Source organism: Chrysochloris asiatica, unplaced genomic scaffold, assembly GCF_000296735.1.
Source record: "Chrysochloris asiatica unplaced genomic scaffold, ChrAsi1.0 scaffold00050, whole genome shotgun sequence".
NCBI lineage: Eukaryota > Metazoa > Chordata > Mammalia > Afrosoricida > Chrysochloridae > Chrysochloris > Chrysochloris asiatica.
Genome location: NW_006408568.1, coordinates 10292487 through 10318246, shown reverse-complemented (window position 1 = coordinate 10318246; position 25760 = coordinate 10292487). Strand labels below are relative to the sequence as shown.

The 25760-nt window shown below is 43.6% G+C and overlaps 1 protein-coding gene across 1 annotated transcript in view; it reads right to left on the bottom strand.

Moving 5' to 3' along the window:
- CACNA1C (calcium channel, voltage-dependent, L type, alpha 1C subunit) overlaps window positions 1-25760 on the bottom strand; it is a 779292-nt gene that overhangs the window by 392817 nt on the left and 360715 nt on the right. Inside the window, exon 9 of the mRNA XM_006862777.1 lies at window positions 20089-20101. Coding sequence (XP_006862839.1) covers window positions 20089-20101 — 13 coding nt within the window. The remainder of the gene's footprint in view (window positions 1-20088; window positions 20102-25760) is intronic.

Below are 25760 nucleotides of genomic sequence, written 5' to 3'. Positions count from 1 at the left end.
GTCCCTCATCTGATTATTCAGTAATGCTTGTTAGTAATCTCATACATGAGCCCTGGATATCCACAGACAAATGTAAAAACCTTCCCTAAAAGCTGAGACTGTAAATTCCAAAAAGGCAAGTCCCCTCCCATTCAAAAAAAAAAAAGCTAAAGAGGATAGAGAGAAACACTGTAAACTGATGATATATGGAAGGAATAATAATCAATGTAATGAAACAAGCTATATGAATGGTTGAATGTGAAGCTGATGATGTGCCCTGTAAACTTTCACTCAATGCAAAATAAAAACATTTAATTAAAAATAAATAAATAAATAAATAACCCCAAGAAGGAGCTATTTCTATAACATTCTCAGAATGATAAAATTGTAAAGATGAGCAATTGGTGATTTTCTGGGGTTAGGGATTGTGAGGGGTAGGGGCAGGTGGTGGGAGTCACTATGAAGGAATAGCATGGGGGTGATCTTTGTGGTGATGGAATAGTTCTGTGGGTTGATTGTGGTGGTGCTAACATGAATCTCCATGTGATAAAATGACACAGAACTGCATTGCAACTAGGGTTCCAGTTCATACATGCATGAGTCTATTCCAAACCAAACACTTCTCTGCAATCAGTGGATGGCTGCAGACAAGTTCTCTCAGCAATATACTTGTCTTGCTTGCATTAGGGAGTTTTCAAAGAAAAAGTCCAATCAAAATAGTAGCTTCCAAAGGGATCTTCTGAGCCAGTTAAAGTCAAGGCACAGAGGTCAGTTCAGAAGATTATGGTGACTGGGTTCTGGAATTCCGAAGAGGTAATTTGGATAGATTTTCTCAAAGGACACAAAATGATCATGAGGGCTTATTAAAAAGAAGTTTTATGAAAACTGAAAACTGAATTGGTGAGAAAAAGGCCAGGAAAGTTGCATCAAGGAAATTTTTTCAATCACACCAATGAACTTGTTCATTCTTCAAGAGTAGCAAGGGTTCTATGAGAATCTCATTGGGAAACCTTACTCTATCTACCTTACATCCCTGGTCTTGGAACTTCAGACATCTTTTTGTCTACAAAAGTCAAAGAACTTTGAAAAGGAACATGATTTGAGTTCCTCGAGGAGGTCAAAACTGCCATTTTGACATGATCTCAATTGAAGAGGGTAAGGGAAGGGTGAGAGAAATGAAAACGCTATCTTCAGAAGTGTATAGATCTAGATACAGGATATGCTGAAAACCAATAGTGGCATATTTTGATATTTTTTGTTTAATAAAGGCTTCTATGATTTTGTACCAATACTTTTTGACTACCTCTCTCCTACACATATACTGTACCAACGTCAGCTTCCTGGTTTGTATATGGTACTTCAGTTACATAAGATGTGGACATTAAGGGAAATCAGGTGAAGGGTACAGGGGACCTCTTAATATTATTGTTGAAATTTTCTATGAAGACATAATTATTTCAAAATAAAATGTTTTAAAACCGTAGTTTGATCAGTATAAAGTATTCATGTCTAGTCCCCATTTTTTTCTAATTTTCTTCCAATAGTTGTTCAGTTCTCCTTTAAGGAATATGAGCCAGGAAGCCTTGTTTTTTTAGGTGGGGAAACTGAGGCAGGAAGTGTGCACCTTTCTCCCAAAATAAGTTCCCTCGCGCAGCTTAATAATACATTTATGACAATCTGCTATGTCCTTAGCACTATGCTAGGCAAACTCAGGGTAAACTAGGCAAGTGTACAGCAAGGAACTTGCCTTTTAATTCCAGAGCTATTCTTTTTCCAGGTCTTCCTCTCAGTTTTCTATGTTTGACTCTTCAAAAAGAACAGCAGCAGCAACAACAAAACAACCACAAACTGCATAATCTTTCCTGAGGAAAGGACATCATTCACCTTAAGAAAAGCAACAAGTAGAATGTTTTGAAGTGAGAGATAACAGATTCCACCCAAAGAGAGGTTTAAGTAGATCCCCATGACTATTCCTAACTTACGTGAGGAAAGGTGACAAAATACATCCTTGTTTAAAAAAATCCAAGATGGTTTCCCACTCATCTTAATTCAGGATGCTTTTACTGCTGCTTCCACCTGAAGGAACATCCTTCTATAAGCCTTGCTTTTTTCCTCCTATAGGCTGACAGAGACAGTGGAGCATCCAAGACACAAAACGATTGTCTGGGCATGGCTAAAGACTGTGGTGATTTTATGGAATCCTGGGTACTTCACATCCATGAAGTAAGTAGGAATTAGCACTCTGCATCAAAGCTGCTTTTTGTGTTTCTTTATGTCCTTCGACAGGGATGAAGGAGATCCCTTTGTGAGAGGCATGATCGTATGTGGAGGGAGGCACCACCAGAAAGGTGACAAAATACATTGTTGAGAAGCCTGGGATCCTGACAGTTTTGAAGTGCTCAGGACAGAAGCTCATATTCTCTGGGGCAGTTTAATTACTGTCTTTCATGGAGGCATAGGAGTAACGTGAGAAGCTTCCCAACATTTTCCACAGTGTGGTGTGCAGAAAAAAAATGACAGTGTTTTCATGGCATCCAGAGTAAAACAGATGAGACATTCACAGATGGCAGGAAGTGACTGACCCAGGGGATCCTGTGTCCTAGATCCTGCCTGGCTGAATCAAGTCCACGGTTGTGGCCAATGAAGCAAGAAGGAAGACCAAACTCAAGGACTTCTAATGAAACTTTGGGACTGAGAATTCACCATTTCCCTTGTAGGAACAGGCAGCTCTGGAATCTCCCCAAAGCTTCTTTAGACGTCCTTGAGCTGTGGCTCAGGCTGTTTCCTACACACCGCCATCTTTATGGTCGTGTGGTAGGGAAAGACAGGAAGTGCTCCCTGTAACCTTGAGTCACAGCAGAAGACCTCTACCAGGGACTTGTTTAGGGAGATACTAGGGGGTGGATTGCAGAGATGTGGGAGGGGCTCCAGGGTGTATAGAGTCATCTTTTCATCTGCTATTTACTGTACTTCTCCTCATCAGATAGTGTCAATGCATCTATCAATTATCTTGTCTCTCAGCAGCTGCTAGCAGTGATGAAAGCTGTCACTTAATCAAAAAAGTTTAAATCAATAAAAGAAAGAAGGGAAAGAAGCCATCTTAGGGGGCTGGTCTGGCCTTTGCAGAGTGGTGAGAGATAAGATACACCCAATGGGAGCTTCTTGCTTTTGGTTCTTGTCAGCATGTGTTCTAAAACCCATCTTCTCCCGGTGCTCAAAACTGTCATCGTCACACCTACCTCCAACACCCAGCTGCCCAGTTCTGTCCTCTCACCTGAGACAAGGGAAATGGGAACTCAAAGATGTAGGCACCCAACAAACGAGCTCTGAGGCCAAGACAAGGCGGCCAGTAATATAAGAGATGTCTTTGACCCTGGGTTGTATATGTTTCAACCTGATTTTTTTCTGAGGGAGGTGGAAGTGAGGTGAAATACTGATCAGAAAAAAACTAAAAGCAGGTTTGCCTCTAGAAAATGTTGGGGAGCTTGTGGTTTATATTCCTGATTACTCCTGTCCTTCATCCTGGGCACACGTGTCTCTCTGCTTCCCCCTAGATTTCCAGAACCCTCTTTTCTTCCCTGGCAATGCCCATTCTAATTCCGCTTTCAACTCTCACCCAAAACAAAAAGAACCTTACTCTTAGCATGAAGAAAGTGGATGGGGGGACAAAAATCCTAATGAATGTATTATAATTGATAATGGCTTAAACCATAACCCAAAGAATGAATGTTGAAGGCTGATACTGTTGCTTTTGTTTGTGGTGGCACAGTAGAACTTTCCCGCTGCCTCTGAGACCATGAGAAAGAAGGCTGAATTCGCCACTTGAAAGGAGACATCCAGTCATTGCAGGGAGACAGTCAGTTGTCTCTAGATGACAACAACAACTTCAGTGTGGCATGGTAACATTTATTATTACATGTCAGAGTCAGTAATAATATTTCCATTTCTCAAATAGGACCACCAGGACTCTAAGAAGTTAAGTGCCTGGCTCAAGGTTATACAGTAGAAAGTGACAGAGTGAAGCGAGGGAAACCCAGCCCTTTGTTTTCCACATCTACTGGTTCCAAGCTGCTGCCTTCCTTCCAGCCCAGGCTCCTGGAAACACTTGGAGTTACTCCTTCAAACTGTGCTCTTTGGCTGAGGTGCTGAAGCAGCCACGTTACACACAGCACTGTACCCTCGCTTCATTATCAGCTTTCAAGCTCCAGGAACAAGAGGAGAGGCTTACCATTAAAGGCCTGGAGCGCTGCCAGCCAATAAGATAAACAGTCAAAAAGGTCAGGTGCTGCTTGGATAATTATCTAGCTTTGGTGGAGTCACAGAACCAGATTGGAAATCAAGGTTTTCTCAAGCAGGATATTTCAGCATTTGCAATCAACACTGCCATGCCACTATTGAGATACTGAAATTCAGCATTTATTCATCTTCTCTGACAAGTGGTGTGGACATGCAGCGTTCGTGCATAAAAGAAATGCACAATCTTTTAGGCAAACAGTTCAAATGACAGGCTCGTAATCCCTGTCCCATGAGGCTTACCCCATATTTGGAGCATTCTTTAACTAACAGAATAATGGGTGATAACATACTCCCTTTTTATTCTAGAAATAATCAGAGAAAGTACCGTGTTATCCCCAGATACAATTCTAGGTTTGTATATTTATTTTACAAACTTTCAATACATATTGTATGCCAAGGATATAATATTAACTTAATTGCAAGGCAAATAAATATTAATTTATTTAATCATCATAATGATTGTATGAGATGTTTTCCTTGTTGTTAAGTGCCATTTAATCAGTTTCGATTCATAGTATAGCCATTGTATAGGGTTTCCGAGGAGTGTGTCTGGTAGGTTTGAACTGCCAACCTTGAGTTTAGCAGTCCAGTGTGTATCCAACAGCACCATATCAGGACTCCAAATGCATGAGATAGGTACTATTATATTCATTTACAAATGGGATAACAAAGGCAGAGAGAGGTCAAGTTACTTGCCAAGGAAACTAAGCTAAAAGATAGAGGAACTGGAATCCACACCCAGGCAATCTGGCTGCACAATCTGTGTTCTTTACCACCATGGATACTCTCAGCATGCCACTGACCACACTCACAATGCCCTCCTCCAGGTCCTTCCCAGTCAGTGGTCGGGGGCAGGTGATCTGTAGTTGCTCTCTTGTCTGCTAGCCTCAGTTTCTCCCCTGATTCAAAGAGGAAACATGTCTTATCTACCATTTCATAGATGGACAATGATGACTAGATGAGGCTGTGGACATGAAAATGTGTCCATTATCACAAGTGTGGGACTGTGAGTATAATAAATTTATGTCATTCATCTTAAAGACTCAACTCAAGTTCTCAGTGGTGGATTTGATCACGGTCCTTAAATTTGTGAGACAAAATCAAGAGGTCAGTCTCTCTCTTGGTTTGGTTGACTAACTACCAGTTTAGCAATATTTGGAAAACTCCCAAGTAAATATTTTGGGATGCATGGATGGAAAGTGATGATGATGATGGTGGTCACCATGAGTTGGAATTGACTCAATGGCAACTAGTTTGGTCTGGTTTTGTTTATTTTTTCGGGGGAGGGGGGTGGGTGGGGACACAATGGAATGACCTGGTGCCTAGAATTAAACAAGGCTGGGTTTGAATCGCAGTCCCTCAATGATCAGTTGTAAGAACAAGTTATTTAATTCACCAATCTTTACTTCTCACCTCTGTAAAGGGGTTTAAAGGCATTGTGGGGAGAGTAAATGCAATAATGCAAAGTACACGGCATTTAACCCATCAATTGGTAATGCAGTTCCAGAAATTCTCCTTTTGCCTTTCAGCTCTAGGAGGTGAGAATTTAAAACATGGGACACTGCTGTTGTAAGTTTTACTATCTAAACTTCCAGCAAGAGGGAATCAAGCCTGTGGTGCTTCAAGGCAGGCACATTTACATTAATATTTTCAAAGACGCATGAGACTGGGAAGCCAGGGCTCAGATCCTGAACAATGAGTTTATTCCAAATTATCAATGATCTGAGGCTATTGAGAGCAGCTCTTTAATAAAATGGAGAGTAAACCTCTGTGGGGAGAGAGCATGGGTCAAACTGCTGTGTAGAAAATGCTCTGTTTTTTTCCTGGGGTCTGTGGCAGTTGTGCAGCCAGGACATCTCCAAGTCATTGCTGATACATATGGAAGCTCAGCTTACGCTGCTCAAAATGAGGCCTGCCCAGTTGATCTTATAAGCTTATCTCCAACTGTCCTAGGTTAACCAACATCAGCTGCCAGGCTGTTGACTGATTCGTGGCAATCCATGGTGTCAGAATAGAACTTTGATCAATAACTCCATGATTAATCTGCAATTTGCCTCCATAGGGGTTTCAATGGTTGTTTTTTGGGGGATAGACCACCATGTGTTTCTTTCAGTCCTGAGGTTTAAGGCTAGCTGAATCAGGATCAGGGTAACACGCCCAAGAGGCTGTGCTCTGGGTGACCAACGAAGAAGCCAGGGAAGACCAGGATGGCTCCGGAAGGCCTACAGGAGACACCATGGAGCAGGCTGGCACTTCGGTGATGTCCAAGGAGCCCTCCTCCCTACACTGTTGATTCCTAACGGCGGCCTCTGGGGTTTTATGGGGTACTCCAAAAGACCCCACCACTTTTAAAACTAAAAGAAATAAATATGCTAAGGATGATGATTTGACTGTTGACTCAGGTCCTGGATCAGGAAGGAACATGTAGGGGTTAGGAGGAGGGCAGACCCTGACTCTCTTAGGTCTCACAGGGTCTCCTTGTTCTTTCCAGGCTGCCAAGCACTTCATCTTCATCTCCTCAACAATTCTGGGAGATATTTTTAGCCCCTCCCAGTCTCCATTGCCTCCTCTGTATAAAGGGTCAGAAAGGTCAAGGGACTAGTTTAAGGTCAAACAGCAGGTGCTCTCCACAGGGGCATCTGACCCTCCGAGTCACAGTAACGGTCTGGTTCTCTTTGGAAAAGCAGAGATGTGTCTGTTTGTGGCTGCAGGCCCCAGTGCTCACCACCCTGTTCTGGGCGGATCTGTGGGTGCTGTTGCCAACTCCATGATTAATCTGCAATCTAATCAGTTCCAACAGTGACATATCGCACCTCCCCCTGCGTGTTGGGATAATATATTCAACAACACAATGATCGTATGCAGTGTGACAAAACTGGTGAAACACACCTCGATTCTCCCGTCTCCCCTAGACATTGTCACCCAAGCAGCCTGTCCTTTGCCTGTTTCCCCTATTTTCACGTTCTGTTTTTTTGGCAGATCCTGGAGACAAGTCAGTCTTCTTTTTGTTGTAGTTGTTGAGTGCCGTCAAGTCGGTTCCAACTCATGGCAACCCTGTACAGGGTTTCTGAAGAGCAGTTGGTGAGTTTAGACCACTGACCTTGCAGTTCAAACTGACTCTACAGTCCAGTGCATTAACCCACACTGCTATACCAGGGCTCCAATCCCTGTAAAATGGAACAAAAATCTTCCCTTTGCTTCTTGTCTGCTCAGATACTCAGCCCAAGTTCTCACCTCTTTCCCAGTCAGCTCTAATCCTATAAGCTTTTCTGGGAGAGCAGCTATGGGGCTGCATAAAAGGCCTACCCCAAGTGCAACCTTTGTGTTATCTACAGGCAATCTGACCTCCTGGGGAAGGGGCTCAAATAGACTATCCTTCTCTGGCTCTTCCTGAGGGTGTTAACAGGGGCAAATGCAAGCGGAAACTGACAATTAAAATGAGATCAGCTAATTGTGTATTGTGGAGCACTGAGACTCTGTAGAATAAGCACTGGACTGCCAGCCACAGGTTGGGAGTCCAGCCACTCCTTGGGAGGAAGTTGAGGCTTTCTGTTCCCTAAAGATTTACAGCCTTGGAAATCCTATACAGGGTGACTATGAGTCAGAACCGACTTAAGGTTACTTAACAACAACAACGGTGTTACCAGGATGGGGAGAGCTAGCAGTGACGATGGATAAGAATGACCCACAGGGCAGCAGGAGACAGGCTAGGAGAGATCTTATCAGAACCTGGTGTAGAGGTCTCAGTTCCCCCACAGCTTTGGAAAACCTCTGATCCAGGAAGCAGCCTGAGGCTCCTTCTAGTTCTGTGGAACCCTCACTTACTGTACCCCAGCACCTTACACAACACGCAGTCTCTAAAATGTGTATTCGTATAGGTCACTAGGTGCAGGTCCTGCCCTGGCCATTCACTGGATACTTCAGGCTTCTAGGAGGCCACTGAGAAATGGCCTTTTAGAAGGCCTCCAGAGAGTAGAGTTTGGAGATGGAAGTAAGATGTGGAAGTTAGCCCAGAGTTTACAGGTATATCATTGTTGTTGCTAAGTGCTGTCAAGTAGGGCTCCGACTTACAGTAACCTTGTTTAGAGTTTCAGAGGAGCAGCTGGTGGATTTGAACTGCTGACCTTGCAGTTCAAACCTACCTTGCAGTCTAATACCTGCAGCACCACAGGTGGAGCAAGCATACACTAAGGTTAGTGTCAGCGTCAGTGTCAAAGTCAGCTGGCCAGTCAGTCATTTACTTGCATTTCTCAAGCACTTCCTAGGAGCCAGGCGCTGGACTACTGAACAGGGATGGAGCAGGTAGAAAACTCTTCTGGAGGAGCGCCCCTCAGAGGACACAGGTGGAAGTGCACCGATGATGTCTCAGAATGGAGCTACTCATTTATGGATCAGGCAGGCAGGGAAGGTTCCATGAATGAGGTGACATGTGAGTTAGTCCTTAAACGACAGGGTGGTGAAGGGCATTCTAGGCAGAACAAATAGTATGAGGGGATTTCAAAAGTTCATGGAAAAATGGAATGAAAAGACTAAGGGAATATTCCCATGAACTTTTTGATGTTTCTTCAAATGTACAAAAAGCTGGGGAGGTGGGAAAATTTAGGGAATAGCTGCAAGGTGGTTTCTTCTGGTAGAAGGGCCAGGATGAGCAGGATCTGCACAACAGAGAGTGCCTGTATATTGCGCTCTGGAGTACAGACTTGATCCTGACAATGGGAATTCTGGAAGGTTCCTTAAAGGAATGTTGTATGATCAAGTTCACGTTTTAGAAATATGACCCCATGCTCTGAGCAGAAGATGGTTTGGAGAGAGAAGCAATCTAGTGGACACTCAACCCAGTCCAGCTCTTGCCACGCAGTTTCTTTCTCTGCCAGCCTCCAGGACTCCCTTCTGGCTTTCTTCCCATTGACAGATTTTAGGAATCCTTCCTGTTCCTATGTCTTTAGGTAAGAACATGTCAGAGACTTCTTGCTTATTAGCTATTCCCTAAGCCCATGGGCCTTCTTCCGGATGTCTTGTCCAGAAACGGGTTAGAACAGAGTTAAACTCTAAACATGCTTCAGGCCTGGAACTCCAAAAGGGCCCTTTATAATTTCAAAGTGGTTTCTCAGTAATAATCACATCAATGATGACAACTCAGTGCAAGGCAGGAGAACCCAAACTGCCGATGAGGAGAGTGAGGCTCGCAGAGGTCATTCACTGGCAGGTCTTGTGACCTGCAAACCAAAGTTTTGCCACCACTTAGTGACACCCAACCACGCTGTCCTTCCCTTCTTTAGTGACCATAACTATCTGTTTAGTCAATAACAGTCAGACAGCCTGCCAAAATATTTGTGAGATGGAGGAGAAGGCTAGCAAAAGTCACTCATACATGGTTTCCAACCTGTCTGGACAGGGCTGGTGAAAGGAGATGGGGATAAGACTCTTGTGGTTCAATAGTGAATAATTACTATCAGGAATGATTTTGAGTGCTGCAAATGTAAAGGTAGATGTTTTGTAACAAAAGGAGGGGAGTGGTTGACTTTGCAGTCTAGGAGCAGAGGTCCCTGGGACCATCAAGGGAGAAGAGGGGAGTATGGAACCCTATCCAGAGAAGCAATGACACCAGAGATGGAGGCAGAGACAATGACATGAAGAGATGGAGCGGCTGGGGACTCTGAACTCAGAGAGGGAGAGGGGCTGTGAGCTGACAGCTGGGGTGGGGGGGGCAGGCTTGCGGTTCTTCGAATGGTTATATATTACAGAGTATTTCCATGTACATCCAAAAAACAAACACAGAGGAATTGGAAACAAAATACTGCTGAATGATGATGCACGGACGGGATTTCAATGAGACAAAATACGATAGGATGAATGTAAAGCTGATGTTCTCCCATGTTAACTATATTAAACTATCACTCAATTCACAATAAAAACTTAAAAAAAAAAAAAAAAAGTCACTCATACAGACTGGCAGATCAGCTGTGGGCGGTTCCTGCTCAGCTGGGACCTCACATGGGGATAGAGGTGGGGCAGAAAAGAAAGGCTGTGTTCCAACAACTAAGCACAACCAGGTACCCACACTCAACCCTTGAACCCTGGCTACATCCCTCTTCCTCAGCCAGAGAACTAGGACTTTCAAGGAAGAAGGGGCACATTCCTATAAGAGAGCTTATCCAAATGCAAAGCTCCTGGGTAGAGCTAACAAAAAGTTCGGAAGTTCAAGACTACCCACAGGTGCATCAGAAGAAAGGATTGGCAATCTACTTCTGAAAAATCAACCACTGAAAACCTAAAGAAGGGCAGTTCTACTTTGACACACATGGGTTTGCCAAGAGTCAGAAATGACTCAACAGTGACTAGCAAACAAGAAGACCGGAAAAGGTTATTCAATGCGATAACCTTGTAATCAGAGATGAAAGAGTTCTGTTTTCGTAACACAACACATGTCCAGTATGACTTAGTATAATTTTCTTGGTCAGGGATCCCAAAGGTGTCAGGGATTCTCCTGGGAAGGGGTGCATTTGTGAAGGGGGCCCACAGAGCTCTAGGGAGACTCAGTTATTGGGCTTTCTCCAATGACAATAGAACTCAGAGATGCAAATAATAACTTTAAAAGAGTACATTACTTTTTAGACCACCGAAGGGGACAATTCCTCTCTCCCCCCCATCTCTTCCTCTTCCTTGTCCCAGCCCTGGGACTGCCCTCTCTAGCCCATTTTTGAGCCTACCCTTCAGGGCCCCTCTTCCCCGCCCCCCCCACCCCCAGGTACCTGTTATACAGCTCATCTGAGGAACTAATCATGTTGTCTGCATACTGGCTGCCATAACCCCTAATTCTGCTTTCCTCACTACCCCAACCTTCTCCCAAATCAGAGGCTCTGAGTGGGAAAGGACATCAGATTTCTGTAAAGAGTCACGGTGTGAAAACTGGCAGCACCCAATAGTGTGTGGCACTACCCCCACTATCTCTGCCGCTTTTGTTGTTGTTGTTGTTGTTAAGTGTTGTTGAGTCAGTTCTGACCCATAGCGACTTGAACCACTGACCTTGTGGTTCAAACTGACTTTGCAGTCCAGCGTATTAAACCACAACACCACACCAGGACTCCTGAGGGTGTCAGCAGGGGCAGATGCCACCTTTATGCTTACTGAAGCTTTATATTGAGCCAGATATTGCATAGACCTTAGTTACCCTGCAACCACAAGCTTAATTAAGGAGCTCTGGTAGCGTAGTGGTTACAAATCGGGCTGTGAACCGCAAGATCAGCAGTTCGAAACTACCAGCTGCTCTGTGGGAGAAAGACGAGGCTTTCTGCTCCCGTAAAGATTGACAGCCTCGGAAACCTCGGAATTGACTCCACGACACATGACAACAAAAAGCTTAATTATTGTTTAGAAAAAAGTAGGAAGTCCTGGTGGCACAATGTGCTTGGCTGCGAACTGAACGGTCAGCAGCTAGAACCCACCAGTGAGAGAAAAGATCTGGCACTCTGCTCCCGTAAAGATTCCTACTGCCATCAAGACAATTCTGACTCATAGTAACCCTGTATAGGATTTCCAATATTAAACCTTTACAGGGGCAGGCAACCTCATCTTTCTGCTGAAGAGTGGCTTTGGGTTTATACCGTCAACCTTGTGGTCAGCAGTCCAACACTTAACCCTCTGGACCACCAGCGCTCCTCTGGACTTACCCAGGGCCACATTAATCAACAGGAACCAGTATTTGAATCCTGTGCATGTGTATGTGTGTACAAGTGTGTGTCTTCCTCAGTACCCAGGTATTGCCATTAACAACAGCTGGAAACCATTCCTTGTTCCTGCTTCCACCTATCAGACTTGCAGCCACTGCCAGATTTCCCAGTACACAGGTAAACATGGGCTTATTTGCGCTTACTTAGGAGTCCTGTGCGTGGCACTGCGGGTTAACGCGCTGGACTGCAAGGTCAGTTTGAACTATAAGTACGGTGGTTCAAGCTCACCAGCTGCTCCTCAGAAATTCTATAAAGGGTTGCTATGAGTCAGAAATGACTCAAAGGCACTTAGCAACTACAACAGTAACCTAACAATTTAACATTTTTTTCACATCTGTCTTTTTCTCAACCCAACAGCAACTTCCTATAGAATCAAAGCCTTTTTTTTTTTTTTTCAAATTTACAATCCCTGACAGATACAGAGTACTCAGTAAGCAAGATAAGCACCCACTTACTTGTGCTTACTTGCTACTCTGTAGTGGACACTTACACATGGGTTTCACCTGAAATTGTTCACTATAGATTAGTACAAAAGCACAAGTAAGCCTGTGTTTACCGTTCTTACTGGGTACTCCAGCTTTGCTTACAGCCACTTGGTCCCTGGGCTCCTGGAGATTCTGAGCAATTGCCCTGGAGTGACTCTGTGCCTGGGATCGGCATGTCACTCACCTGAACTCCCACGCATGCCTGTGAAGTCTGAACTGATTCTAATGATGTAGCTCCCACTCTACAACTCATGGGCTTCTGGTATTTCAAAAGAAAGCATAAAACCAAATGCCTGTTTACTCTTCTTGGTGAGCTAACATTCCACAGTCTAAGATGACGTTCCACGTCTAAGGCTGGAAACAACTGTTTAGCACAGGGCCTCCCAACTGGGATCCACTGATGATCTTTAAGTTGGTGAATGCCTTGAAATTTTAAGCAAAATGTACCTACGTGCATGGGTGCACTTTTCTGGGGAGAGAGACTAAAGCTTTCATCAGATAATGAAAAGAGGTTGTTATTGCTTGCTGTTGAGTTGATTCTGATTCACAGTGACTTTGTAGGACACAGCAGAACTCACACATAGGGTTTCCAGCCAGAGTGCTTGTTGGATGGCCAAACTTCATCTCTCATACTTTGGACATATTGTCAGGAGGGACCAGTCACTGGAGAAGGCTATCATGTTGATAAGGTGGAGGGTCAGAGAAAAAGAGGAAGACCCCCAACAAGATGGATTGGCAAAGTGGCAGCATCGATGGGCTCAAGTGTGGCAACAGTAGTGAGGTTGGCCCAGGATTGGGCAGTGTTTCGTTCTGCTGCACATAAGGTCACTATGAGTCGGTACTGACTCGATGGCACCTAACAACAACAACAACAACTCTTTACCAGAGCAGATCGCCAGGTTTTTATTCTTATGGTATCGCTGGTGGGTTCAAACTGCTGATCTTTCGGTTAACAATCAAGAATTTGACCACTGTGATACCAGGGCTCCTGAGAAAAGAGGTTAGTAAACCCCAAACAGCTCACCGTTACAGGATAGTCAACATGGACAGACAGATGCATGACACAAAAGTAACCAGAAGAGGAAAATGCTGAGACAATGGAGCAGCCTTCTCCGGGCCTTCAGCTTGGACTTCCAAATGACCAAATTCCTGGGTTTGGGATCCTTCAACAGTTTGGTTTTATTAAGTGTTCATGTACTTCTGAATGGTGTGGCTCAGCCAAGCTTGGACACATGCCTTTGGAAAACCACTAATGAAACATTAAATAACAGGAGAGGCCCAGCTTCATGCCAGACCTTTCTTGGCCTAGAGGACGCTGCTGTGTGACCACAGCCCAGGGGCTGTTGGGTCTCCAGAAAATTTAATAGGTGGTGACAGGGAAAGTCCTGGTGACAACAACTCGCCCTGTTCACAAGGGCTCTAGGTTTCAGGATTCTCAGCTGTGTCTTGAAGGACCACAAGGCCTGGGCAGCAAGCCACTGCTGAACCGAATCAAAGCTCAGCACATTCCCCAGGCTACAGACCCCGCTAGGCCTGCCCCATGTCACCGGCTCAGTCAGATTCCCTTTCTGCCCCCAACCACAAAAACAGAAAACAAAATCCCTCCTCTTCTTGGGCAGACCTCTGTGTCCTCAGACTTGGATAGGGATTAGAACAGCTTTGCTAGTGACATACTCAAGAATAACCAAGCAGCAAATATTTCCACACTCTCCCAATAGAATCCTTATCCTCACCGCTTTCTACTTCCCCCCCATTCCAGAAGACTTGTAGAACACACGTACGGCACTAAAACACAAATACCTTGGCACTGGCATACCCCCCAAGGGAGTCATCCTGTACCCTAAGAAATGCACCCTATTTCTTAGAAGTTCTGTGTGTTCAACCAGAGTGTTAGATCCAATGGCTGAGACTATACAAAACATCCCAGTCACATACACTTTCCACATTGGCTGGCCCTCTTCAACTAACCAGGGCCATCCACTGCTGAAGCTCAATGCTAGGTGTGGAGTAGTTCAAACCCACCAGCCATTCTTCAAAAGCCCTATACAGGGTCACTATGAGTGGGAACCGACTTAAACACACTTAACAAACAACCAAAACAGGTCATGATGGTGAGCGCTCAGGCTCCAGTGAACCAGACCACTGTGACCTTGACAAATACATCTCTCTGAGCCTCAGTTTCCCCATCTGAAGACTAAGGACCCTAATAACTGACCCAGGTTTGTTAGGATTAAATACAATAATGTATATTGGTACCCGGCACATTCTAAAGGCTCAGTTGTTGTTGTTGTTGTTAAGTACCTGCACAGGGTTTCCGTGACTGCAAAGCTTTACGGGAGCAGAACGCCTCATCTTTCTCCCATGGAACAGCTGGTAGTTTCGAACTGCCGACCTTGAGGTTAGCAGCCCGATTCGTAACCACCACGCTACCAGAGCTCCTTAAAGGCTCAGCAGAACGGTATTTTGATGAGTAACTGCTCATACAGTTCAGATCTGTGCTAATATAAATGTAAAAGAGGAAGCAGCTTGGTGTCTGGGCTCAGCTACATGCCCATTTTTTCTCAAGTCATAGGCCTCAGCACGACACATAAGAAATATATGAAAAACCCTGTTGTTGTTAAGTGCTGTTGAGTCAGTTCCAAATCATAGCGACCTTGTATAGGGCGTCTAAGGATCTGCTGGTAAGTTTGAACTGCCAACCTTGTGGTCCAGTGCTTATCCTACTTAGCACCACACCAGGATCCTAGACAGGAAGAAAGAAACAGTTATAGCCTCGAAAATTAGAGTACTAGACAATTCCAGGGCTAGGAGAGACTCAGCTACGTTTCACTGTAGCTACCACCTGTGACCACTAGGGGCACACTGATTCCCACCGATACTCAGTGGATTCTGACTCACATCCACCCTACCAGACAGAGTAGAAGGATTTCAGAGGGTTTCCAAAGTTGTAAATCTTTATGGAAGCAAAGTGCTGCGTTTTACTGCTGTGGAGCAGATGTTGGGTTGGAACCGCTGACTTTTTTGTTAACAATCAAGTGTTTAACCCACAACCCTACTAGGGCTCCTCCTACTTCTCTTAAGAACCATAGAAAAGGCCTTTTTTCCTTTATTCGGCTAAAATAAGGCTAGAGTTTGAAACATAAAATGTATGACTTATTTACTGGAAGACCAATTGGCTCTGCAAACTTTCACCCAGATCACAATATAACGTTTTAAAAAACAATGAAATAGGAAACTAAGAAAAAGAAAAGAAACACAAACATAAGAAATTAGCAAAGTTCACAGAGTGAAGAATTTGGATCCTAACTGAACCAAAGTCTAAACCCAAACTAGTTTTGCAGATGTCATTTATGGCACATCCAATCAAATTATAAACGGAAACTAAAACATTCCAATATCTAACTGGAGACGGATTGGGTTGTCACTAATTTCTGTTTCCCCTGGCAGTGGACCCTTGCCCCTTATCCTAATAGTCTAAGGTATGGAAAACCCTTCTGGTAAGAGCCTTCCACTTCTCATCCCTCCACTCTTGCTGCCCCTTGCTCTGCTCCACCCACGTCTCCAACTCCAGCAGAAAGGGATAAGCCTCCAAGAGCCCTCTCCCAGGATTTATAGTACTGAGCACACTACATGTACAGTAAGTGCTGTTGCTGTTGTTGTTAAGTGTTGCCGAGTCAGTTCAGATTCATAGCAACCCTGTATAAAGCTTTTGAAGACAGGAAGTCTTTCTGTCCTGTCTCCCTGGTGCGTTTGAACTGCCAACCTTGTGGTTCTAAGTTCAGTGTTTATCCTATAACACTACATACAGAAAATTGTTGCTGTTAACTGCTGTTGAGTCAGTTATGACCCATAACGACCCTGGATAGGGTTTCCAAGGAGTGGATGGTGAGCTTGAACCACTGACTTTGCAGTTCAAATCAACCTTGCAGTCCAGCGTATTAACCCACAGTGCCACACCAGGACTCCACACACAGTAAATAGGAGGACATAATTTCCACCAAAGGAGCTCTGGTAGCATAGTGGTTACGAATTGGGCTGCAAACCTCACGGTCAGCAGTTCGAAACTACCAGCTGTTCCGCGGGAGAAAGATGAAGCATTCTGCTCCCATAGAGATTTACAGCATCGAAAACCCTGTAAAAGGTTGCTATGAGGCGGAACTGACTCCACAGCACATAACAACAACAATTTCCACCAAGAAGAGCAGATGGTCATTTTCTCCAGGTAGCAGGGGACCTACTTATTGTGTAGTTAACTAAAAGGTTTATACTTCAAGGTGTACATAGGGGCTCCAGATTTATTCTGCTTATTCCCTGGAAAATGAAGCATCAAGGTATACAGAAAGGTTTATTTTATGTTGTTGTTGTTATTAAGTGCTGTTGAGTCAGTTCCAACTCATAGTGACCCTGTATAAAGTTTCTAAGGAATGGCTGGTGGGTTTGAATCGACGACCTTACAGTTAGCGTTCCAGTTGCTTATCTTACAAAAGCAGTCATACTTATTTCTTTCAAGGCCTGAGGTTCCAAAACCTGCATTTCTCATGGCTGTGTTAGGGTTTACTCTGTGATAGGGGGCTGGTCCTATGTTCACACCACAGAGGGAAGCCACTCTCTGAAGGACTGGACTGGATCCTGGAGGATTACACTGGACCCTGGAGGACTAGACTGGATCCTACAGGATCTGACTAAGTCCTGGTGCTGTGGCCTCCAGACTGCCCCACCATCCTGCCCTGAGACTATGAGAAAATAGTGTAGCTGTTTTCTCAGTTTCCTGTTTCAGTCTAATTCACAGGTATAAACTCACCCTGAACGGTTGTTGGGATGACAGAAATTTAGTTCTTATCACCTTATCTGTGAGAAAGTCAGGGCCCAACAAGAATTTTAACCCTGAGGGAATAAGGGGAATAAACATCTATTAGGCTCCTGTGTCAGACCTTTGATAGACATCAATTCATCTCCATATCAACCCTGCAAATCAAGTCCTGGTGTGGCGCTGTAGGATAAGCACTGGACTTCAAGGTTGGTTTGAACCACAATGTCGGCATTTCAAATCCACCAGCTGCTCTTCGGAAACCCTATACAGTCGCTAGGTATTGGAACCAACTCAGCAGCATTTAACAGCAACAACAACAAATCTTGCTTTAGAGACCAGAAAACGAGGCTTAGAGGGATTCAGTGGTTTGCTCCAAATCTTTCAGTTAGCAAGGTGTGGAGGTGAAATTAGAACCCAGGGTTGCCAGATCCTAAAGCTCTTTCTACCATATACCCAAGGTCACACAACAAGTTTAAAGGCTGAGCCAGGATTTCATGAGAAGGATTTCATCAGTGAGAACCTGGAGGAGTGGGTGTCAGAGGCCCAGATCTTCTCAGACCAGCCTCTTCGGTCCCAGCTCAGTTGATCAGGCAGTCCTTGTTGTGAAGTGCTTGTCTAGAGGCCTTACTTCTCTTCTGAGCCCAAATTTCTGGGCAAGTTGAAGGTATAGCTTCGGTGTCAGGCTATGAGGCTATGCACTTTGAGTGCCTGTGAACTGTAGGAGTGATGTTTGGCTGAGGGGCATGTACCACTTGGGGCTTGAAGTGTACCGCAATACTTTGCTGTATTAGTGCTAGGGGGTTGTTGCTGTTGTTAAGTGTCATCGAGTCGGTTCTGACCCATAGCAACCCTGCATAGGGTTTCTGAGGAGGCGTAGGTGAGCTTGAAACACTGACTTTGCAGTTCAAATGGCTTTACAGACTGGTGCATTAACGCACAGCGCCACACCAGGACGCCAGAGGGTTAACATTAGTTAATGGTTAATTAGTTACCATTGACAAAGGATTTTTATTAGGTAAGGATTTATTGGATAAGAATTTTCCTAGGAGTTTAAGCAAATGCTTAAAGCCAGATAGACAAGAAGAAAAGCTCTCATTCATAAGGCAATATCTTTAGTCCCTGAGTATATTCAGCCAATGTGCTCCTTTCTCCCTGGTGAAGGCCACTGGGGAACTAAACAGTACAAGTTGGGCCTCATTAACATTTCTCCAGCCAGATGTGAGGAGTTCAAGTCATGCCACACATACAACAATGCAAAGACATTTTTAAACACAAGCATCTTTGAGACATCAAATCATCCAGAGACAAATTCCTTTTGAAGGAGAAAAGGGAAATAAATGAGCTTAAGGAGAAACAAAAAGTATGCCCTAGGCCTGAGCCCAAACACAGTGGTTTCTAAGAAATCTGCCACCACCCAACAGGTCCACTCCATGCTCTGACAATCAGATGCTTTCTCTTTCCACCAGCTGACATGGTCTGCTCAAAGTGCCCAGACAGGTGGAAAGCTAGCAGGGTCCCTGTAGCTTCCTGGAAGGAAGAAGTTATGTTGCCAAATTTTTCTAATAAGCACATAAGTTTAAAAAAATTAGAAACATTAAGTTACTATGAATGCACAAAGGCTAATTAGCAAATGGAAACAGCTAGAATGGTTAACTATAAAAGACAATCAATTGTTCATCAGAAATAATCCACTTATTTACATCTCTCATTTAACATCATGAAACCATTAATTATAGGTCAATGTCTGGGGAAGATGTTAATTTTTTTTATTGCCTGTGCTGTATTTATTTATTTCTTAAACGTTTTATTGTGAATTATGTGATAGTTCACATGGGAGAACATTAGCTTTACATTCATCCTATCATATAATGTTTCATTGCCATGGTTACAATTCCCCTCCATGCATCATCAAACAACTGCAAGTCTGACCCTCACTCCCACCCCCCGGTCATCAGCACACAGCCCCTCTCCTTCTCTGGGTCTAAAGTCCCTAGCCGCTCCATCTCTTCATGTCATCGTCTCTGCCTCCATCTCTGGCGTCACTGCTTCTCTGGGTAGGGTTCCGCTCTCCGCTTTTCTCCATTGATGGTCCCAGGGACCTCCGCTCCTGGCCTGCAAAGTCAATCACTCCCCTCCTTTTGCTACAAAACGTCTACCTTTACACTTCCAACCCTCACAGTCAGTCCTGATAACAATTATTCACTATTGTACCACAAGAGACCTATCTGCATCAGCCCTGCCCAGACATATTGGATACTACTCAGTGGAGATTCTACCTTCCTCCACACCCTCTGGATCCAAGGCTCCCTCTTGAATTCTTGTAAGCCAGTCACTTCTTGCCTTTGAAGGCCCCCCATTTTGGGCAGCCAATGTCCAAGTTGCCCAAACCTGTCTATTCTTGTGTATGAAGGGGTGGGCATGATCCTTACTGTAAAGATTTGTTCCCTTTTTTGAGCTACTTCAGGAAAATGTTAATTTTTAAACTATAAAAATTTTTCAGCATATATAATAAAATATCATTTGGCTTTCTTTACTTCAGAGTTGCATTGGGAAAACTAGATACCACTGCTGTTGTTGTTGTAAAGCGATGTTGAGTCAATTCCAACTCATGTCAACCCTGTAGAGAGTTTCCAAGGAGAGGCTGGTGGGTTTGAACTACCAACTCTGTGGTTAGCCATCCAGTTTTTATCCTACACGGTGACATCAGGACTCCTAATAACATTGCTGCTGCTGCTGCTGTTGTTGTTACGTACCGTGGAATCGGTTCCAACTCACAGAGACCCTGAACAGGGTTTCCGAGGCTGTAAATCTTTACAGGAGCAGAAAGCCTCATGTTTCTCACGTGGAATGGCTGCTAGTTTCAAACTGCCGACTTTGAGGTTAGCAGCCCGATTCGTAACCACTACGCTACCAGAGCTCCTTCTACGCTACCAGAACTCCTTAATAACACTGCTAGCACACAAGAAATTCCAAAAGCAGGACTGGGAAGAAGATGAAATGTGGTGAAGTCTGGAGCAGCACTGTCCAAGAGAACCTTTTGGGATGATGGAAATATTCTATATATGTGCTGTCCAATATGGCAGCCAGGAACCACATGGCTTCTATGTATGACTGGATGACTGAAGTTTTATTTGTATTTAATGTTAATTAATTTTAATTTAAATAGTTACTCGATAATGTGTTGGGCAGCACACGTCTACAAAAAGGATAAGTCTTCTTTACGCCAAAGAGCCCAGAGTGGGTGTTTTTAAGGAATTTGCTTAAAAGACGGATTTCCTCAAAATAAGGCATAAGATACTGACACCATTTATGAAAGAAGAGCTTCTTCCATGGACAAGTTCCTTTCCCCCGTATTTTCTCCCACTTTCTTCCTACCTCTTTTCAGATCTTGTTCATCTTATTGCTCTCTTACTAACTATAGTTGTTACCTCCTTTTTCCAACAGCCTACAGAAGTGTTCAAGACTCCTTTAACCTGCAAAGAAATATATTTTTTTTGTTAAACTTCAGCACACCTTCAAGCTTCTGTCCTAACTTTCTGCTTGGCCTCCACTCCAAATGCTTTAACAGCGTAGCCTACCCTCCTCTCTCTACCTCCTCCACTGTAGGCATGGCTCCTGCCCAATCCCTTTACTTTAAGCTGCTCTGTTCATGATCTCCAAATCCCCATCTCATTCTGGAACCCAGTGGTCTCCTCTTGGACGGTATTGGCTTCGTTGAGCTTTCTTCTGTCCTGGTTTTCATGATGGTTCTCCTCTTACTTTTCCACTACCTTGCCAGCTCTTCCTTCTGAAGAGACTTTCACGACTCCACTTTTTGGGGGATTAAGTTGTTTCCCAAATATCAATCCTGAGTCTCGAAGTCCTTCCATTCTATACCTTTCCCTTGAGTGATCTCATCCCCTCCCTCTCATGTCTTCAGTCCAGTCACTGGGAAACTTGTATTTCCATCATGAACTTGTCAGAAATCCCAAACCTATAGATACAAGCCTTCATGATGTCTGCATGTTGATGTACTACAAGCAACTCAACATATGCCCACCTTGCTCATTTATTACTCTTTGTCTCAATGAATGGAAGTCACATCTTCTTGGTGCTCCAAAGTAGACTCTCTAGATCTTGGCATCTTTGTATCCTATTCTTTCACTTCAGTCGTCAAGTTCATTCGCCAACTGTCAAGTTCTCTCTAGTAATTTATCTCTTCCTCTCTGTCTTCTATGGCAATGCCACCACATCTCTACTGCTGTGTGGTGGGTTCAAGCTGATCTCCCCAGTTCCAGTCATCCCCTACTCTGAACTCCATACTTTCTCTCCAGATGTGTTGCTAAACTACAGAATGGCACAACCTTGCTTAAGACCTTACATTCACACAAGAACATATCATAAATGCATGGAATTAATCCAAAAGATTAAAGAGTCCTGGTGTGGCACTGTATAGGAAGCACTGGACTACTAACCACAAAGCTGGTGGTTCAAGCATACCAGTAGCTCCTTGGGAACCCTTACAAAGGGTTGCTATGAGTTGAAACCGACTTGACAGCACCTGATTTCAACAACCAAAAAGTTAAAGTTCCTAAGCATGGCCCTAATCCATTTTCTCACATTATTCCCCGCCATCTGTTGTGCATCTACACATGTACCCTTTTCTGGTCATATCTTACATTTTACCCAGCCCCTACAAACTTACACCCAGAGAAATGCCAATCATTCTCCAAAGCCTAGCTGTATGTCACCTCCTCAGACTCTTTAACCCTCCAATTAACACTAAGCATATTTACTGTGTTCCCAAAGAACTGTGTTCATAAAGCCACTGCGTATCAATCTGAATGATGGTGAACTGTATTTGTGTCTGTCTTTCCTAACAGATTTTTAGCACATTAAAACATTTTCATAGTAGTGAAATAATATTACATACAAGTTTCCACTGTAACCACTGTCAAGTGTACAATTTAGCAGCTTACGAATCGGGCTGCGAACCTTAAGGTCAGCGGTTCGAAACTACCAGCCGCTCCGCGGGAGAAAGATGAGGCTTTCTACTCCCGTAAAGATTTACACCCTCGGAAACCCTGTACAGGGTCGCTATGGGTCGGACCCGACTCGATGGCACTTAACAACAACAAGTACACTCGCAATGCTTACGACCTTCACCACTATCTAGTTTCAGAACTTCTTCATCAATTTAAACAGAAACTCTGTACCCATTAAGCAACCACATTCCATCATCCCCTCCATCAGCTCTTGGCAACCAGTAATCGGCTCTCTGTCTCTATAGATTTGCCTATTCTGGATGTTTCATAAAAATGAAATCATATCCTATGTGGCCTTTTGTATCTGCCTTCTTTCACTTAGCTTTATGTTTTAAAAATTCAACCATGTTGTAGCATATACCAGTATTTTGTTCCTTTTTATAGCTAAGTATTATTCCATTATATGAATGTATGACATTTTGTTCACCCATCATCCACCTGTTGTTGGACATCTGGATTAGTATATTTTCAAGTCAAGAACTGGATATTATTCATCCATGGATCACAACAGTCAAAAATATTTTCTCAGGTTGAATCCATCATACTTATCATATGTATATGCTATATGCTATAATGACTTGCCTAGGACAGTTGCAATTTGCAAGTATCCATGTTTGGATGCTAAATTATAGTCATTCTAATGATGAGGCCCAAGTTTTAGGGATCTTTTACATAGAAATCTTAAAGGTCTATTAATGGAGAGTTTCGACAATGAACTGCCTTCACTAAGGGAATGGTTTAGATGACCTCTATCTACTGAGCTTCTACTTTAGTAATCAAGGTTCTAGGTGCTGTGATTTCTAGGCATGTTCTTGAGAGAAACTGTAATAAAAATTCAGCCATTTTAATTTCCTCAGCCTAGGAATAGGAGGCACCCTAGGCAGTTTCCTGTAAACTCTGATAAATGAGGAATCAGAGAAGAAGGAACTAAGCAAGTACATTCTAACTGGCTGGAATTTGCCCAGAAAAGAAAAAGGAGAGGGATGAAGTGACTTGATGCCAGAGGGGCTACAGAGAATGAGAGCAGGCGGGCAGGCAGAGAACCAGACAAAGACACACACTCGGAATTAATGATGCCACCGAAAGGCTGGTGACAGGAGGCTCATTTTAAAAATCTGTCCAGGAAAAGAAAAATGAAGGCCCAAAGTGTGGACAATTAGGAGGCAATGGAGAATCTGCAGGAGCAGTCATCAGTGAAATGAGGCTAAGCAAGGCAACATCTCTGACAATTCTAAATATCTATTAGGTTAGACACAGGGGTTGCAAAAAGACATATTGCACTGCTCCCATGAAAAGGTCATACTCCTTCATTCATAGAAATGAATCTTACATTTTACCCCAAATTTAGTTAGGTTGACTTTCCTCCTTACAAAACAAAATCAAACCAACCCCACCCCCCCAAAAAAAATCAAAAAACCCAAAATAAAACAGAAAGCCTACCTGGATTTCACAACATCACCTTCCATATACTGAGTGCCCTCTTGCATCCCTCTCCTTTCCAGCCCAATGTCCTGAAGAATGTCATAGGCTTGTCCCTATCATCTCACCTCTCACCTTTTAAGAAAAGTCCTATCACTCCACTGAAATTCCTGCCAATGTGCCTAAATCCAATGGCTATACCTCAGTCATTTTACCTGACTTGACTTCTCCCTTCAGTAAGAGCATGCGACTCTGATCTCCACTCACTCCTTCCAGTACTGTCTTCTTGGTGTCCATGACTCTTGGTTTTCTCCCAACCTTTCTGTCCACTACACATCCTTCCTTTCCTCAGCTCTTTGTACTCGGTCCATTTATAAAATACTGATGTTCTATGAGGTCCTATGCTCTCCTTACTCTATTCATTCTTCCTTGACAATGAATAGTCTTTCTTCCTGTGGTTTAAGCTACCTCATATAAATGGAGGACGCTCAAGTCTAGAGGATGAGCTCTTGAACTCTGTTTGAAAGACCAGGTAGACAAGGAAGTAAGGAGGCATTCCAGCCAGAAGAAACAGTGTATCCAGGAGCAAAAACACACAAGCAGGAAATAACATGACATATTTGGACATATTCAGGGGCTTCTGTGCAGCTGGACTGAAGAAAGTTGAGAGCAGGGTGGAGGTTCTTAAAGAGATTCAGATAGGGAGGGAGGGAGTGGAGGGGCCAGATATGAGCTGAATGAAGAACGAAACTCCAGCAGCACATTGGAATCACATGGGGAGTTTTTTTTTTTTTTTTTAATGTCAAAACCAGAGTCCCATCCAGTGGTATTTTGTGGTTAAGCACGATGAAATCAGTTCTGACTCATTAACGATCTTATATAAGGTTTCCAAGGAGTGGTTGGTGAGTTTGAACCACTGACCTTGCAGTTCAAACCAACATTGTGCTACAGTGCTTTATTCCGCAGCACCATACCAGGACTCCATCCAGTGGTATGTATGCTTGTAAATATTGAATGAATGAGTAGGAAGTGGGTGCTGATTTGTAGCATTTCCAGTTTTCATAAGGTCACTGAGTAGCGCAAATAGTTTGCGCTTGCTGTGTTCTTGGTTCTGAACCCATGCGGCCGTGTGCCATGAAAGGAAAGCCTGGAGACCTGTTTCCGAAAAGATTACAGCTAAGAAAACCCATGGAGCAGTTCTACCCTGCAGTACAGAGAGTCAACATGAATCGGAATCGACTCAAGCGAAGGTAATGTGAGTTTTGTTGGTGCTATTTTGGGCCAATTTTTGTGGTAAATACTTCCACTGTGGCTAACTCCAAGCTATCAATGAGGCATCACTGAAGGCAGAGTCTGGAAGAGATGAGCAGTAAGATCCTACTATATGGTATTTGTACCACACAGATATAATAGATGTAAACAACTTCAACAGCAGAGCTAATAGTATAATGTAATAGACTAATTAGGAAGTGATGAATTTTGAGTATTTATTACCTTTGTTCTTAATGTAATTCACTTAAATGGAAGTCTATGTAATCTAATTTTAATAATGGCTGTGTTTAACAAGTGATTCACAAAATTCCTGAAAATGTAACAATTGGCTCTCCTGAGCCAGTAGGGGCTGGCTTCAGCTCTAGCACACCACTAGCCCTGTCCAGACAACACATACAATTTCTAGGGATGAAGCTCAGGCCCTGGTAATTTTTAAAAGACCCTTAAGTGCTTCCCATATACATCCAGGGTTGAAAATGCTTAGCTAACTGGTAAACCATGTTAAAGAAATTGCTTACTATCCTCGGGTCAATCAAGGCCACTGAAAGATCTTAAGAATTTTAAATAGAGAAATTATTTTCATCAGGGTTGTACTTCCAAAGGTCACTCCAGCTGAGTTGAGACTGGAAGGCGGCAGGGCGACTAGTCAAGAGATGATTTTAATTTTCTTGGCAAAGTTGGAAGGGACTTAACCAAGACAACGTGAGGGAAGCTATGGAAGGCAGTACTAGAGGTAGCTGCCGGT